The sequence below is a fragment of the Tachypleus tridentatus genome, chromosome 13 (assembly GCF_004210375.1).
Source record: "Tachypleus tridentatus isolate NWPU-2018 chromosome 13, ASM421037v1, whole genome shotgun sequence".
NCBI lineage: Eukaryota > Metazoa > Arthropoda > Merostomata > Xiphosura > Limulidae > Tachypleus > Tachypleus tridentatus.
The window spans coordinates 41,365,275-41,380,150 of NC_134837.1; the positions used below are offsets into that span (position 1 = coordinate 41,365,275).

At 33.8% G+C, this 14,876-nt stretch overlaps 1 protein-coding gene across 1 annotated transcript in view; it reads right to left on the reverse strand.

Moving 5' to 3' along the window:
- Positions 1-1,060: 1,060 nt before the first annotated feature.
- LOC143238980 (NT-3 growth factor receptor-like) overlaps positions 1,061-14,876 on the reverse strand; it is a 72,100-nt gene continuing 58,284 nt past the window's right edge. The window contains exons 12-14 of the mRNA XM_076479669.1: positions 14,164-14,401; positions 5,119-5,277; positions 1,061-3,390 (exon numbers count right to left, since the gene is read on the reverse strand). Of these exons, the coding sequence (XP_076335784.1) occupies positions 3,205-3,390; positions 5,119-5,277; positions 14,164-14,401 (583 nt within the window). The 3' untranslated portion in view covers positions 1,061-3,204. The remainder of the gene's footprint in view (positions 3,391-5,118; positions 5,278-14,163; positions 14,402-14,876) is intronic.

Here is a 14,876-nt window from a genome sequence, read left to right on the forward strand (position 1 = left end):
CAACGCTAGGGTTTCTTGAGCACTATACTCAAACACCAACATCAAACAGAATGTCCACAACACCCGTTGATAATGTCCAACATTATTAATCTGTTGACCTTAGCCCAACAGGAACAGCCGATTGGCTTTGGGGGAGAAGCACCCCAATACAACCTCTTTACAGAAATTTGAGGCCAAAGTAGTGTGTTGGGGTTAGACTCCTCAACGATCGAGATCTTCACATCCCCTTTGCGGATCACAATGTATAGCAAACGCGCGGGAGGATGTTCAAATGCCAGAGAGTGTAAACTGAAAATACAGAACCTTCCCTGGGAGATCCCCTAACCACGTACAGGGATCCACCTCGAGAGTGGCTACAGCACATTAAAGATAGAATACATAATTAATTTAGTTCAGATTAAATATTAACTCTAAAACCATGTGCTGAAAATTTTTTGATGTGATAACGATCCATATTAAATATTCAAGTTGTACTTTTTCACTATACACAATTTAGATTCTGAAATTTTACAAGAAAAAGATATTTGTGAGATTTTTCGCCTATTTTCATATTGATAAACAAATCACATCAGAGTATATCACTGTAATTTGATTTTTGCTTATACGACAAATAGGAAACTGTAAGCGACATCAAACAACAACCAAACAAAAATTGTTATATATACTGATAATGTTTACATACTTATTTCATAGAGTGAAATAAATTCTTCCGTAAATAAGACGAACACAGTTGGAACAAACGTTTCAATAGCTACTAGAGTGCGTGTGTGTTTTTCTTATAACAAATCCACATCAGGCTATGTGCTGAGCCCACCGAAGGGTATCGAACCCCTGATTTTAGCGTTATAAATCCGTAGATTTACCGCTGTACTAGCGGGGAGCGTCGATAGCTACAGTAATATTCTTAGAACTAGACAAACATATTTTCAACACAGTTTTCGAAGCGAAGACAGACAAACACCATGTTGTATTTATCAGTGCTCGTACTTTTGTGGTTTTGTATTTAAACTCAGTTCAGCCATTTATTACGAAGAATATTTATTCAGTAAAGTTACACAGGTATGGTTAGTACAAATTTCAACTGACAAAATATACAACAGATACTTCCTTCCTCCAACAAAAACAACAAGATTTTATTATTTGTATGTGTGACTAAAATCATCTCGATACCCGATGACCAGGAACGGATTTAACGGTCAGCTAAATCTGACCAAGCCTATCTTTACTTTCGCTTAATGTACACTATTGATATAATAAAGCCCGTCCTCTTCTTTTATTAGCTGGCTGGGCGAAGACGTAAATATCTCCAAACTTCAACTACCAACTATATACCCAATTTAAACAAATTATATTTTCTAACATATACGTATATATCTTTACACACACACATATATATATATATATATATTACGTACTTCAGAAATATAATACGATAATTCTCAATTCTAAATCTTTACAACATTGCTTTTAAGCAGCACGCTTAGAACACAAAATGTGCCACCACTGAATGAACATTGCTAACGTCATAAGGGGCACAACTCATCAGCAACACGTACACACGAAGTTACAGGCCGGAAGAATAGTTTATATATAAATATATATATACCATAAACATATGCAGTTCTGAAAACTAACAACATTCAATATTCACAGAAATTAGTTGAAATTTCCTTTCTTACTTTTTTAAATAACATACACTCTTAGAGTAATTTTACAGGTCTTAAACTACAAAGGTGAAAACGATAATTTTAATCCTACAACTATCCTGCAGAGATTGTTAAGCTATAATGAGCATTCTGTATGAACACTTAACAACAGATGTTAATATCCTTTTCACGTTAAATAATAGCATCTAATTTATCTTCAATATTTGTATCAATATTAAAATTTGTACTTTGCTATGTTTACTGCTCAAATGAACTCTTTTTCAACTACAGATATTTAGACTTGATTTAGAAAAAAAGGGGTAAATAAATAATTAAAAGGACATATTCAATATTAAGTCCCACACTAATTTATAGTGTTTGTTTCTAAAGCTCCTCCTGCAGTTTTAAAGTTACCAGGAACAAACTTAGCAAGTGGACTCAAACTGCCTTCTACCAAGGGTGTGTGTGTTTTCTTATAGCAAAGCCACATCGGGCTGTCTACTGAGCCCACCGAGGGAAATCGAACCCCTGATTTTAGCTTTATAAATCCAAAGGCATGCCGCTGTACTAGCGGGGGCCAACCTACCAAGCGTAGCTGCAATCTATTCAGAAGGTCATCCAGACATGATGACGGTCTAAGTATATGTTTTCAGAGCCATTAACACTAGCGTCAGTTTTTCTGATCTTGCCAACCTCCACAAAACGTTTCCCCTGGTGGCTGCTATAGAACTTAATGAGGACAATGAAAAATCTTGATAGCTAAACTGAAGACCTCTGTGATTCACAAGAGAGCCTTTGATTTCCGAAACGGAGGAAAAGTATCTTACAATAAGTAACACATTATATTGACACCTATTTTTTCTGAACGTACAATAGTGACTAGTTTTTTTAGTTTTTTGGAATACTTGGTTTTGCTTGTTAAGCAAGATACAATTCCGAGGAACAAAATAAGCACCTGTTCACCATATAAATGTTAATGAACTGTAAAAAGAAAGTATTAATCAAAAGTTTGTGTGTAATTAATATTGATTCCGTTTCGTTTTAAGAATCATTCCTTTAACGGGGCGATTTTTAAGTTACACAGTTAAAATAAATTTAAGTGAACCATTTGAGACGTTGTTTATTATATTTTCTATGCGTATGATCTTTGTTTAAAAAGTAACATTGCAGGAAAGTTTACAAACCCGTAATAAAAGTTATTTTTATTTTGTTTTAAAGGCCTAAGAAAACATTGTCACAAGAAACGATAAAGCAATGGCTTACAGTCAATTAATGCTTATATAGTTCTTTTTTATCTCCTTCTCTGTCGGACCAATACTCGAATACGTACATAGACCTTTTTTAATAATAAACAATTATTTCCATAAATAAAGATTTGTTGAGATATTTGCCCGATAGATGTGACTGATATCAGATTGGGAAAATATATATTTTAAAATCAAATTAATTGTTGAAAGTTCAAATAAACAAATCCAAAGTTTTACCATTAGAAAGAATATACAAGATATCTGCTTGAGCACTGACAGTAATTTTAAAGTCACAGTTACGTTCCAGTATTCTACTCGATAACTTCTAAGTATTCCAATTCATTATTTATTACAACTGCTAGGTGTTTGTGGATGGCATTCATTTGTAATCTCTCTTCCGGTTGATGAGCCCAACATCCAAGCATCAAATGATATACCTCTTGTGGGCATGCGCTAGGCTTGGCAAGACGACGTCCGGCGGTCACATGTTGGACTACCTGAATATTAAATTAAATTGATAGTAAAAAAATATTAATTAAAATAGCTAACCACTAAACAATGCATCTGTTTCTTGGACAAAGATATAATTATCCTGATAAAATATAAATAGTTTAATGACTGGAAATCTTTCCAGAATATAATTTCCTCTTCGAAGTTCTTGCAGCAAAAAAATTGCTGGCTAACTAATGCATATGAATTTTTTATACCAGTAGCTTTCAAATTAGTTTTTACCCTGTCATAAGTGTCGTTGTAACATAAAAATCCAACAGGAATTCTATATGTGTACATATATATATGTACACATATACAGCTTTAAAAATTTAATTCAGGAAGAATATCAAAGAATAAAATATAAAACTACGACTTTTGCCTTAAAGAAGTTTCATACCTTTAGTTGCTACTTTTCAGCTACTCTATTTCTCTCAAATTTTAACATCTTTAAAATAGAAAAACAGCAACTGAAAATATGTTTTAAAAGCCAACGAAATTACTGTAACAGAAATGTGTATGATAATTGCCAACAACACATAAAACAATTGTATATATAACTTAAAACCAATAATTACAAAATTTAACACATTTGATGTTTCGCGTATATCATATATAGTAACACTTCGTAAAACTAATCAAAATTAATCTTGTTTGTCTTTTTATGGAAAAAGTAAGACTGTCTGCCACCGTCCCTAATTCGTAACTTCTCCTCACAGGGAGAGAAATCTGACTGCAGAACTCCACGCCATGAGCAACAAATACTGGAACTGGAATCACGAAGGAACAAGTACTAAAGTAAAGTCCATAATCATCCATAAAGAAATCTGCAACAAGCCGTGACAGGCAACATGCTGCGGAGATTTCACAACACAAAGATGGCAGGCAAGAACAGTCCATTTATTCAGACATAACCTAATCAAGGAGGATTTTCGTCTAGAAAAATGAAACAAGTTACTTCCATTTCGTATCCGCTCAGCCATTATATACCACAAGCAGCGAAAAAATGAAACAGTTATCCATGCTATTCTATACAACCTACCGATTAGTCGCCGGATACAGCTCTTATGAACTTTGGTAGGATTGAATTGTTGGAACGAGCGCTAGAAAACTGTAGTTCCTATACATTAATTGATTACGGAACCAATTAGGGAGGTGTAGTGTGGTTTGGACATGACGGATTTACGATAGAGCTTTTTACAATATAAATTATGGTGCAGAGCTATGGTCAAAATGTACGATCGTCATATATAACCTGATCAGACATAGTGATGTGAATTGTACCGATATGTTAAGGCTCCCAAATCGTTTCAACATTATGTACTCGACCTCTATATAACTGTTGTAATAAAACAAACTAAAGTGTCCACAATACAGTAATATACCATAATTATTACATTTCAGAGAATGTCGTCTGTTTATCTTTTTAACCTCCTTTTTAGCAGATTGTGAAACATATGAAGAAATAGTTTGTTTTAAACAAATACGATTTTTCCCTTTCTGCCTTAATAAACAGAAAAAAAATGGTTTGTATTTGCATATTTTATGAGCGAAACGCACTAATATTTCACATTATTTTGTTTCTTTACGGTTTTTACAAACCAGGTATTCACGAGCACACGAAAAACCGTCAATATATTTATAAAAAAAGAAAATAAATCAAATCCTTTAGTATAAAACAATATTATTTAATTACCATCACTAAAAGAGATTGAGGAGTTATGTTACAAACTAACCTCATGGTTGGAGAGTTCATACCATGGTTGTCGTCCATATGTGAAAACTTCCCACAGAAGTACTCCAAAACTCCAGATGTCCGATTCTGCAGTGAATTTCCGATGCAGTATACTTTCAGGGGGCATCCACCTGATTGGTAACATTGTGTTTTTCCCCACCTGAGAAAATTTGAAAACACAGTTTGAAAAACAAAGAAGAAAACAGAAATAACTAAAAAAAAAAGAAAATTCGTGGCAGTGTTTTATATGTAAAATACAAATTTTATAAAGAAAACATTATCAACATATGTTAAAAGACGTATATACAAATAAGGGTGAATGGCGTCATCTGAAGTAGCTTATTGACACATAAGCTATTTGTCGAAATGTTATTAATGTTATTCTTACTGGAAACCCAAATAGGTCCAGTAAACATGTTACTAACCTCTCTTTTTACGTCAGTAAACAATTCACACGTTACTCACCTCTCTTGTTTTGTAAGTAAACAATTCACACGTTACTAACCTCTCTTGTTTTGTAAGTAAATAATTCATACGTTACTAACGTCTCTTGTTTTGTAAGTAAACAATTATACAAGTTATTTTTTACTTCTTTTAAAACAAACTTGAGTGCATTAATATTAATATAAGCAAAACAACAAACTCCATTATCAGAATGTATCTATATTAACTAAACAATGATACTGCATCTTCGTTAGAAGCTGTCGATAGATAACCTGCTAGTTCGCTAATTTAACTGAAACCAAACTGGAACAACGTCATCAGTTAATTGAACATTATTACACATATCTAAAAGGTTCAGATCATACTAAAAATAAAATCAAACATTTCCCTATTTAAAAAGCCGAAACAAAGTAACAATGGTAAATAAATTTTTATCTCCTTTGCGAAATTAATCCCAATTAGTTTGAGGCTGGCCAGTATTGTTGTAAACCAAGACCTTTTTTACACTGGCCCAGTTGGTAATCATAAATGAGGAGCGGTGGGTGGTGATGACACCCTAACCACCAAGTCATGCCAAGCGTGGTAAATAAACAAAATGTATAGATTAAAAGATGAACTGATAAATCATAGAATTTAGAAAACGACACGTTATGTATATCGAATACTTGTTCATACTTGTATCTGTAAGTGTATTTATAAATATCTCTGTAATTCTATCCTGACATTTAATACACTTACATTACAATGTTCAAACATACATTTTAACCATTGTAAAAATGTATAAGGAATTCTTCAAAACCCAAGCATATTACATATTAGGAATGCAAGAAATATCTCTACCCTAGAGGCTAATATTTATATTTGTTCATTAAAGGTTTATTTTGCTCTATGGAAACGAATTCTTTAATTTTTTGATCAAGAAACATCCTTCCACAGATTCACTCTTTCCAACTCAAAGCATATTATATAGGACACGTGACAGGAAAGTTTACTCAAACAAAACATTCGTACATCTTCTACAAATGGTACTCTGTTCCTCGTAGCTATATTTTTAATTTGTTTATGAAATTTGCAATTGAATCTTAAATATCAATTACTTATTACAAACCTTGGAGCTAAGACTAACGGATCAATTGAAATATTAATATCTTCTCATTCGTTTCTGTTTTATCTTGTCAATGTCGTAACCCTAGCAACGTCCCTCGCTGGTACAGCGGGAAGTCTATGGATTTTCAACGCTAAAACCAGGGGTTAGATTCCCCTTGATAGACTCAGCAAATCGCCCGATGTGGCTTTGCTACATGAAAACACACACACCACTAGCTACATTTTCTTCAATCGGAATATTGGGATATAATTGAGCAAAATTCTAAGAAAATAAAATATAATTGTCCGTAAGGGGTTTCAAGTTATTACGTAATTGTTCAACAAAATGATATATGTTTTTGGCATGAACGTAGACTAACTCCAGTAACAGGTAACTCAGCCTATCCAAATTTATTGATAAACTTTCCGTTTGGAATTCTAAAGCAAACTTATGCTCTTTAGAACGGCTATAGAATTAATGTCTCAAACTATTTGTTTATTAGCCGAGAAGTAACATGTGACTTTCTTGAATTCATTTAAAAGTGTCTTAGTAGTGCCTTTGTGTAATTTTAAATATTTATTTTGATGACTCATCTTTTACTCGTAAGTGTTCTTCACTAAAACTACCAATAATTTACTTTTATCTTATTGTTAATATTTAATTATATAAACCGTTCTTGTCCTGAGAAGGTAAATTAGGTTCAATTATATAATTACGAAGGTTCCCTAAAATTTTCCGACAGAGAAAATTATGTTCTGGTATTATTTTCTGTATTAAACTGCTGGTGCTTTAGGATCATCAGAAGGTGGGTTGGAAAATGGTTTGACTGACGGTTGATGGTCTTCTCTTTGTTTGGACGAATCTCTACTGCTTCCGGTCGATTTCTTAACGATATTTTGTGATATATTATGGAAAGTGTACTGTAAAGATGATAAAACATCCAATACTGTATCATCATTTAATCTAGTTGATGTTATTAAATTTGGTTCTCTAATGAGTGACGATTCGATAGCATCATCTAAGTTAATGCCATTTTCTTTAGTCGTATTTCCTCCTTTAAAAATTTATAAACAATACATTTGGAGTGGCGCAGAAGTACTGTAAACTAGTCCAAATGAATCCCCTGATTCATTGGAACTGGATTCGTTAGCGGTTTCTCATCATACATGGATGTTACACAAATTGGAAACTTTAAAAATCTCATTTCTAAACCATCATAAAAAGAGGATATATTGAATCAAAAAAGGTAATGAACATAATATAATGTGCAACTCTTACGGTGTTTTATATATATATTTATACATAGTGTTGTTAGTAACGTTTTTATATGATCATTAAAATGTGTTATCTTAATATGAACATGTACTTATAAAAGCCATTTAGAAACACAACGCAATGTTATTAATTCTCTTTTTCTTCCTGCTATTTGTTCTTAATGTTTGTCCCCTTGATGGGTCAACGATAACTTGCGAACTTGCAACGCTAAAATCTAGAGCTTGACTCTCCGTGGTAGACAGAACGCAGATGACCCACTGTGAAACTTTAGGTTAAATTGTTTGTTTTTGAATTTCGCGCAAAGCTACACGAGGGCTATCTAAGACTAGAGGGAAGGTAACTATTCATCATCACCCACCGCCAACTCTTGGGCTACCCTTTTACCAACGAATAGTGGGATTAACCGTCACATTATAACGGCCTCACGGCTTAAAGGGCGAGCATGTTTGGTATGACGGAGATTCGAACCCGCGCCTCTCAAATTACGAGTCGAGTGCCCTAACCACCTGGCCAAGCAGGGCCCTTTAGGCTAAAACAAGAAAACAAACTTGAATGTTTTCGTCTCAGAACAAGACAGATAATTTTATGATGTCCCCGTGATATTGTTTTTAGTCTTATTGAAGTGTTGAAAGTAGTGTAATAATATAGACATCTTACAAAATTAGCATCAGAACAAGTATCTGGATCTTCTGTTTCATGTAACAGAAGCAAAGTATGCTTATTGTTAACTTTATAACTTCGTGTTTAACAGATCTGTAAAACTTAACATGTTACAAAAGCTTTCGTTCTTACATTAAACCTAACCAAAATTATTATCTTTATTGCAGCTGTAAAATTGACTGATAAATAGTTCTATTCGTTCTAATACATAAGGTTGGTAACACTTTTTGAAACAAAGGTAATGGTATTTAACGTTCACATAAAATCTCTAATCCCCAAATAAATTACGACACGTGGTTACGCGATAACACTTACTGAATTTGTTAAAGATAAAATTACCTTTATTAACACAATATGTACCATTACATCTAGTGTATCTGAATTATAATTAAAGAGGATTAAATAAAATGCTGTCTCATTAGTGTATCAGTTGAGTGTAATGTGAACATTTGAAGCATGCGCATTCGGTTGTAGTTGTTAAGTAGCTTCAAAATCTACATGCATATATACAAACATGCAAAGGGTATCCAAAGGTATGTGTTAAAAGGACTAAAATAACCTCTTTCCAATGGACTAAAGTTAACAGCCTGATGTACATGATTGTTTCAAATAAAACCACTACTCCTAATTATGTACATTGTTTTTTGCACAGTCTAAGGTGACTCTGCAACCTGGATTGTTTTCAAAAAGTTTCATTATTTGGTGAAAGACTAGCCCCTCTTATTAGAAATGCTTGCTTCACTCCTGTATACACACACACACATGTATTAATATCAGCATTATGATTATAAGTGTGAAGACAAAAGAATAGATGGCATTAAACGAACTTTTATTTGTTGCATTTTAATTTCGAAATTAAGGGTAATTCCAAGTCATAGTCATCCCATTTGGCTAAATAATAAGTAGTGATTTTTATAATAGCTTATGGTACCCATATAATTTTTTCTGCCTCCTAGACATCTGTTTTTGTTTTGTTTCGTATTACTAAAAATACAGCATATTCTAACACGTGGAAAGCAACTACTTAAACTGGGGGCCCGACTTGGCCAGGTGGTTAGGGCGCTCTATTCGCAATCATGAGGTCGCACGTTCAAATCTTCGTCTCACCAAACATTCTCGCTCTTTCAGACGTGGGGGCGTTATAATGTGCGATCAATCTCATTATTCGTCAGTAAAATAGTAAAGCAAAAGTTGGCAGTGGATGATTTCACTAGCTGCTTTCCCTCTAGTGTTATACTGCTAAATTAGGAACGACTGTCGTAGATAGCCCTCGTGTACCTTTGCAAAACAAACATAACTTTAAACTCTGATTCATATATATTGAATGAAAAAGTGCCACATTTAAAACAACGGCCTTCTTTATTATTTTTTACGTAAGCATCCTCTGTAAGTAACAATCATAGTGTTTTTAAGTGAAAATATACCCCACCTAACCCATCTCTTCCCTGCAGCAGCAATTTTGTTACTTCATAGGATAGTAAAGATATAATACCGGATTTAGTGATTCAGATGGAATGTCTGTCGGCCCAATATGTTGGAAATAAATACAACTTTATGTTTCTAACTTTTCTTTTCATGTCTTCAATGATAAGATAAGTACCTAATCCTTTCTCGGACTTGCATTTATGAAGATAAATGTGATTACAGAAACAGCTTTATGTTAGGTTCCTCTAAGCAAAGCAACTGAACTACTAATTGGTTTATAAGAAACCTGTAATGACAGTAAGTGGTCAAGGTCTTCTGGGATTTAGAAAGTGGATAACTCCTGAAAGCCCTCATCCTGCTGGGACAGAAATGTTCACAGCTGGTGAATGCTACTGAAGCTGATTGATAGTAGTATTAACTTTATCTTACAAACTTATTTCAAAACAATAACTTGGTACATCAGGTTGCGAACTTATATCCTCTAGTGCAATAACACGTGTAATATCGTGGAACAAGTTCACCATAGAGAACCGAAAAGAAAAAGAGTTGCACTCTGAGAACGTTAGTAACTTAGTTGAATGGACCGCAAATACAATAGGCAGTTACCTTCCATTCATCGAGCTCTGTCTACACAATCTATCAAATGACGTTAATGAATGCTATAGCTGACCAGGATCGAATTTCAGTCAAAAACAGTTCGTTTTCAGCAATAAATTTGCGGAATAACCATAAGAACAAAACCTTTTTTAATTGTCTAATTACATTAAAATAATTTGACATGTCAGTTCCTCACACTACTTCTAAAAGCATTAGGTTTATATTATAGTCAAGATAGAATAAAATAAGATTTATTCATAATGTTTGAACGTAGTTTGATATCAGTATAAATGACAGTTAGAAAATATACGCTTTGAATACTTTAATGTAGTTCACTGAATATTTTCAGGTGATAAGTTTTTGAATTTCGTGCAAAGCTACACGAGGGCTATCTGCGCTAGCCGTCCTTAATTTAGCAGTGTAAGACTACAGTGAAGGCAACTAGCCATCACCACCCACCGCCAATTCTTGAGCTACTCTTTTACTAACGAATAGTGGGATTAACCGTCATATTATAACGACCCCACGGCTGAAGGGCGAGCATGCTTGGTGTGACAGGTATTTGAACCCATGACCCTCAGATTACCAGACCCTCAGATTAATCACACAAACATTTATTAAGCCTCAGGATTACGTAGCAAAAAATATATATATTTTTTTTAGTTAGAAGATTAGTTTGAAGCCATTTATCACTTCACTTCACAGACATAATTGTATTCTCGTACCTAACAATTTTTATTCAGTTTCCTATTTTTTCCGGTGTTTTAGCGAATACAATAATCATGTCATATAAATTATTCACCGCAAATCGTTAAAAAATCTCAACTCACACATTGTCACGTAAATGACGAGATTTTCACACGTCTCAAAAAGTACTACGCCCACATTCACACATGCACGAAATCAATCAATAAATACGGCAAAGAATGCGTTATAATATAATTAACTAAAAGTGAAATTAAATTATAAAGTATGTCTATAGACCTTTTTGTCTAATATAATGTCGCTGTTAGGTGCACGTGTTTTAAAGTCCTAAAAAGTAACTATTATTTTGCTTTCTGTAAAGGTGTAAGATGAAAAGAAGAACCGTTACAGGGTCCTCGTTTTAGACAAGTTATCGTTTTAGAAGATTGTGACAAGTTATCGTTTCAGAAGGTTGTGACAAATTATCGTTTTAGATTTTTTCGGAATTTTATTTTTAAAAGTAACATTTCAAACATTTATTATTAAATATCTGCAACACTTGTTTTTCTACAAAAATTACCAGTTTGGGGTAAATAGGCGCGTTTTCTAGAACTATTTTAATTTTCATATTCGAACAGAGAAGCTGCAATTTTGGCGCCAGACTACACAATAAGCTAAATGCACTCTTTTCACACGTTTGTAGAATATACTCGAGTATCTTGAAAATATATCTTGTCTGAGTGAAATATCCAGTGGCGTAGCTTGGTTTCCACTCGATGGGAGTGGGGCGAAAATGTTTTAAGAGGGCCAATAAATCAAAAAAAAATGTTTGTTTGTTTGTTTTTTATGCATAAAACTACACAAAGGGTTATCTGTGCTCTACCCACCACATCAAAATCCGGTGTTTAGTAATACAAGTCTGCAGACATATCACTGTTCCAGTAAGAAGCTTAAAACTTGAAACTGATTTAAATTTTAATAGCAGAGTTATTAAATCAAATCAAATGCAATTGATTCGTATAGGTTTGTGACACAAAATTAGCTTATTATATATAATAGCTAAAAAATTACACTATATAACAAAATTTTTACTTTTTCTTGTTCCTGGGCAGAAAGTATTATTTCCCAATTGCTTATGCCTAAAGTAAAAGGAAAATACCTATTTTTCTCTTCAAACTTTGCTTTTGTGACATGGGTAATGAAATTTTCAAATTTACCCATTTTTCAGAACATTCCAGTTAGATTCAGTGCTGAGTTGTTGATAGAGAATTTTCTCGAACTTACAAGAAGTTTCAAGAATTTTATAGAATGTTGTAGAACTTTTGAGAATTTTCAAAACCTTTCAAAATTTTCTAGAACTTTCCATAGTAATATATATACAGGGGCTCACCACTTCAGTTTACTTCTAGCTGCTTAAGTGAACACATAGACCTATCTGATTTTATCAGAGATGGCATCAAGAAGCTGCAAGCATTCTCCAGACGCATTCTGCTATGTTGTCTTATCAAGACAAGAATGAAAAAATACTCTGTGACAGCATCTGCTAAAATGTGTGAAGCCTACAAGGTATATTTCCGCATGTCTGTTGGGGATCAAGACAAACCCTGGGCACCTTATTTCATTTCTAACAGTATAGAAAAAAATATTACATGTAAAATATTTTGCATGAACCTCTTACACATTAGTTGTGGATGAAATAAATTTATTCTTCATAATAACAATTTTATTTTGCTCTTTTGCAGGATGGTACAGAGGGGAAAAGAGAGCCATGAAGTTCGCTATTCCATGAATTTGGCGTGAACCCACTGATCACTCCAGCAATTACTACTTCTGCAAGGTGGACCCTTCCAAACGTCGGACTGACAAGAATGCATCTGCTATTATGTATCCGGACCTTCCATCATCCATCACCCCAGTGCCACACTGCCCTGAGCTTTCTGTACCTACTCCACCAGAGAGAAAGTAGCCATCTTCAGAAGAAAGCAGCAATCAGAAGAAGAGGTAGACGTTGAAGATCCAGATTACAATTTCAGAGGTGCAGCTGATGAGAGAAACCCATACTACCACAACCAAAGAGACCTCAATGACTTGATCAGGGATCTTGGTCTAACAATGCTGAGACTATATTTAGGGGCTGATACGTGAAAGTGATTTACATTACAGTCGCAAATCTCGAAAAACTACTCACTTCTAAACATTTTTGTATAACTTGAGGAAAAATACATGTAAGAGTTGGCGGTGGGTGGTGATGACTAGCTGCCTTCTCTCTAGTCTTACACTGCTAAATTAGGGACGACTAGCGCAGATGGCTTTCGAGTAGCTTTGCGTAAAATTCAAAACACATTCATACGTTATAAAATTAAACTATGCATTATTAATTTTCCTTTAACATGCATACATATAAAATAGTTTTAGGTTGTTTTATTCAGACCTTATATGAATAAAAATGTGCAAATTTGTCCGTTTTTACATAAAAAATAGGATAATATTAAATTTCATTATCCAAGTCACAAAAGCAAAGTTTGAAGAGAATAATGGCTATTTTCTGTACTTTTACAACATAAGCAATTAAGAAATAACACATATTATCCAGGAACAAAATTTGTATTACATAGTGTAATACATGATCAATATGCCTAGATTTGACTATGTGTCTGGAAATATCAAAATTATTTTACTAAGTTTGAAATATATTTCTAGTGACTTAATTAATATACTGAATCTGTTATTGACAAGGAAAAACAAGCGTATAATCAATATTCCTTATTAAATTGTATATATATATATATATATACTTTTCAAATTAAATAAATTTGTCATTTAAAACATTATTAGAAAAAGCAAAAACAAATTAACTAAGAACGCTGAACTAACCCTGTAGTAATCAGTGGTGTAAACGTCACGTGACATCCCAAAGTCGCCTATCTTTACTACCAGAGGGCCTCCAATAAGGCAGTTTCTAGTCGCCAAATCTCGATGAATAAAATGCTGAGACGCTAAATATTCCATTCCTCTTGCAACTTGGATAGAAATAAGAAGAAGCTGTGAACATGACAGTGTTTCGTGGGGGTTTCCATGGGAATCGTATACCACTACGTCAGGACTTCTGTTTCTAAAACGTCAAAATATGCATCTAAACCAAAACATAATAAACAAACCAACGAATAAAGGAAACGTATTTACTTGTATTTAGTGGTAAGCATTAAAGTCAGAAACAGTTACCTAACTACAATGTTGTCCACTAATTTCTCACTCTCAGTGTATTTCCCTAACCGAAATGAAAACGCCCGGACAACAAATTATTGCTGCACAAGTTGACCTTCAATTATTTCAACCTGCCAAAATGTATTCGGTTAAAGGTATCTGTATAATTACGAAAAACTCAAAGTTACAAGTACGAGGTCTGTTCAAAAAATACGCGGACTGTTTGAATTGCGCGGCTCCAGTTGGTTGCAGGGGAATCCGCTTGGTGTCGCTAGGTTTGCACAGATCAGCTGATTACGACGCCATTTTCCGATTGCAGATATCTTCATTTGTGTATTAGCTACGCGGTTTTAAGTGAAGTGCGATTTTTTCGTTTGGCGGAT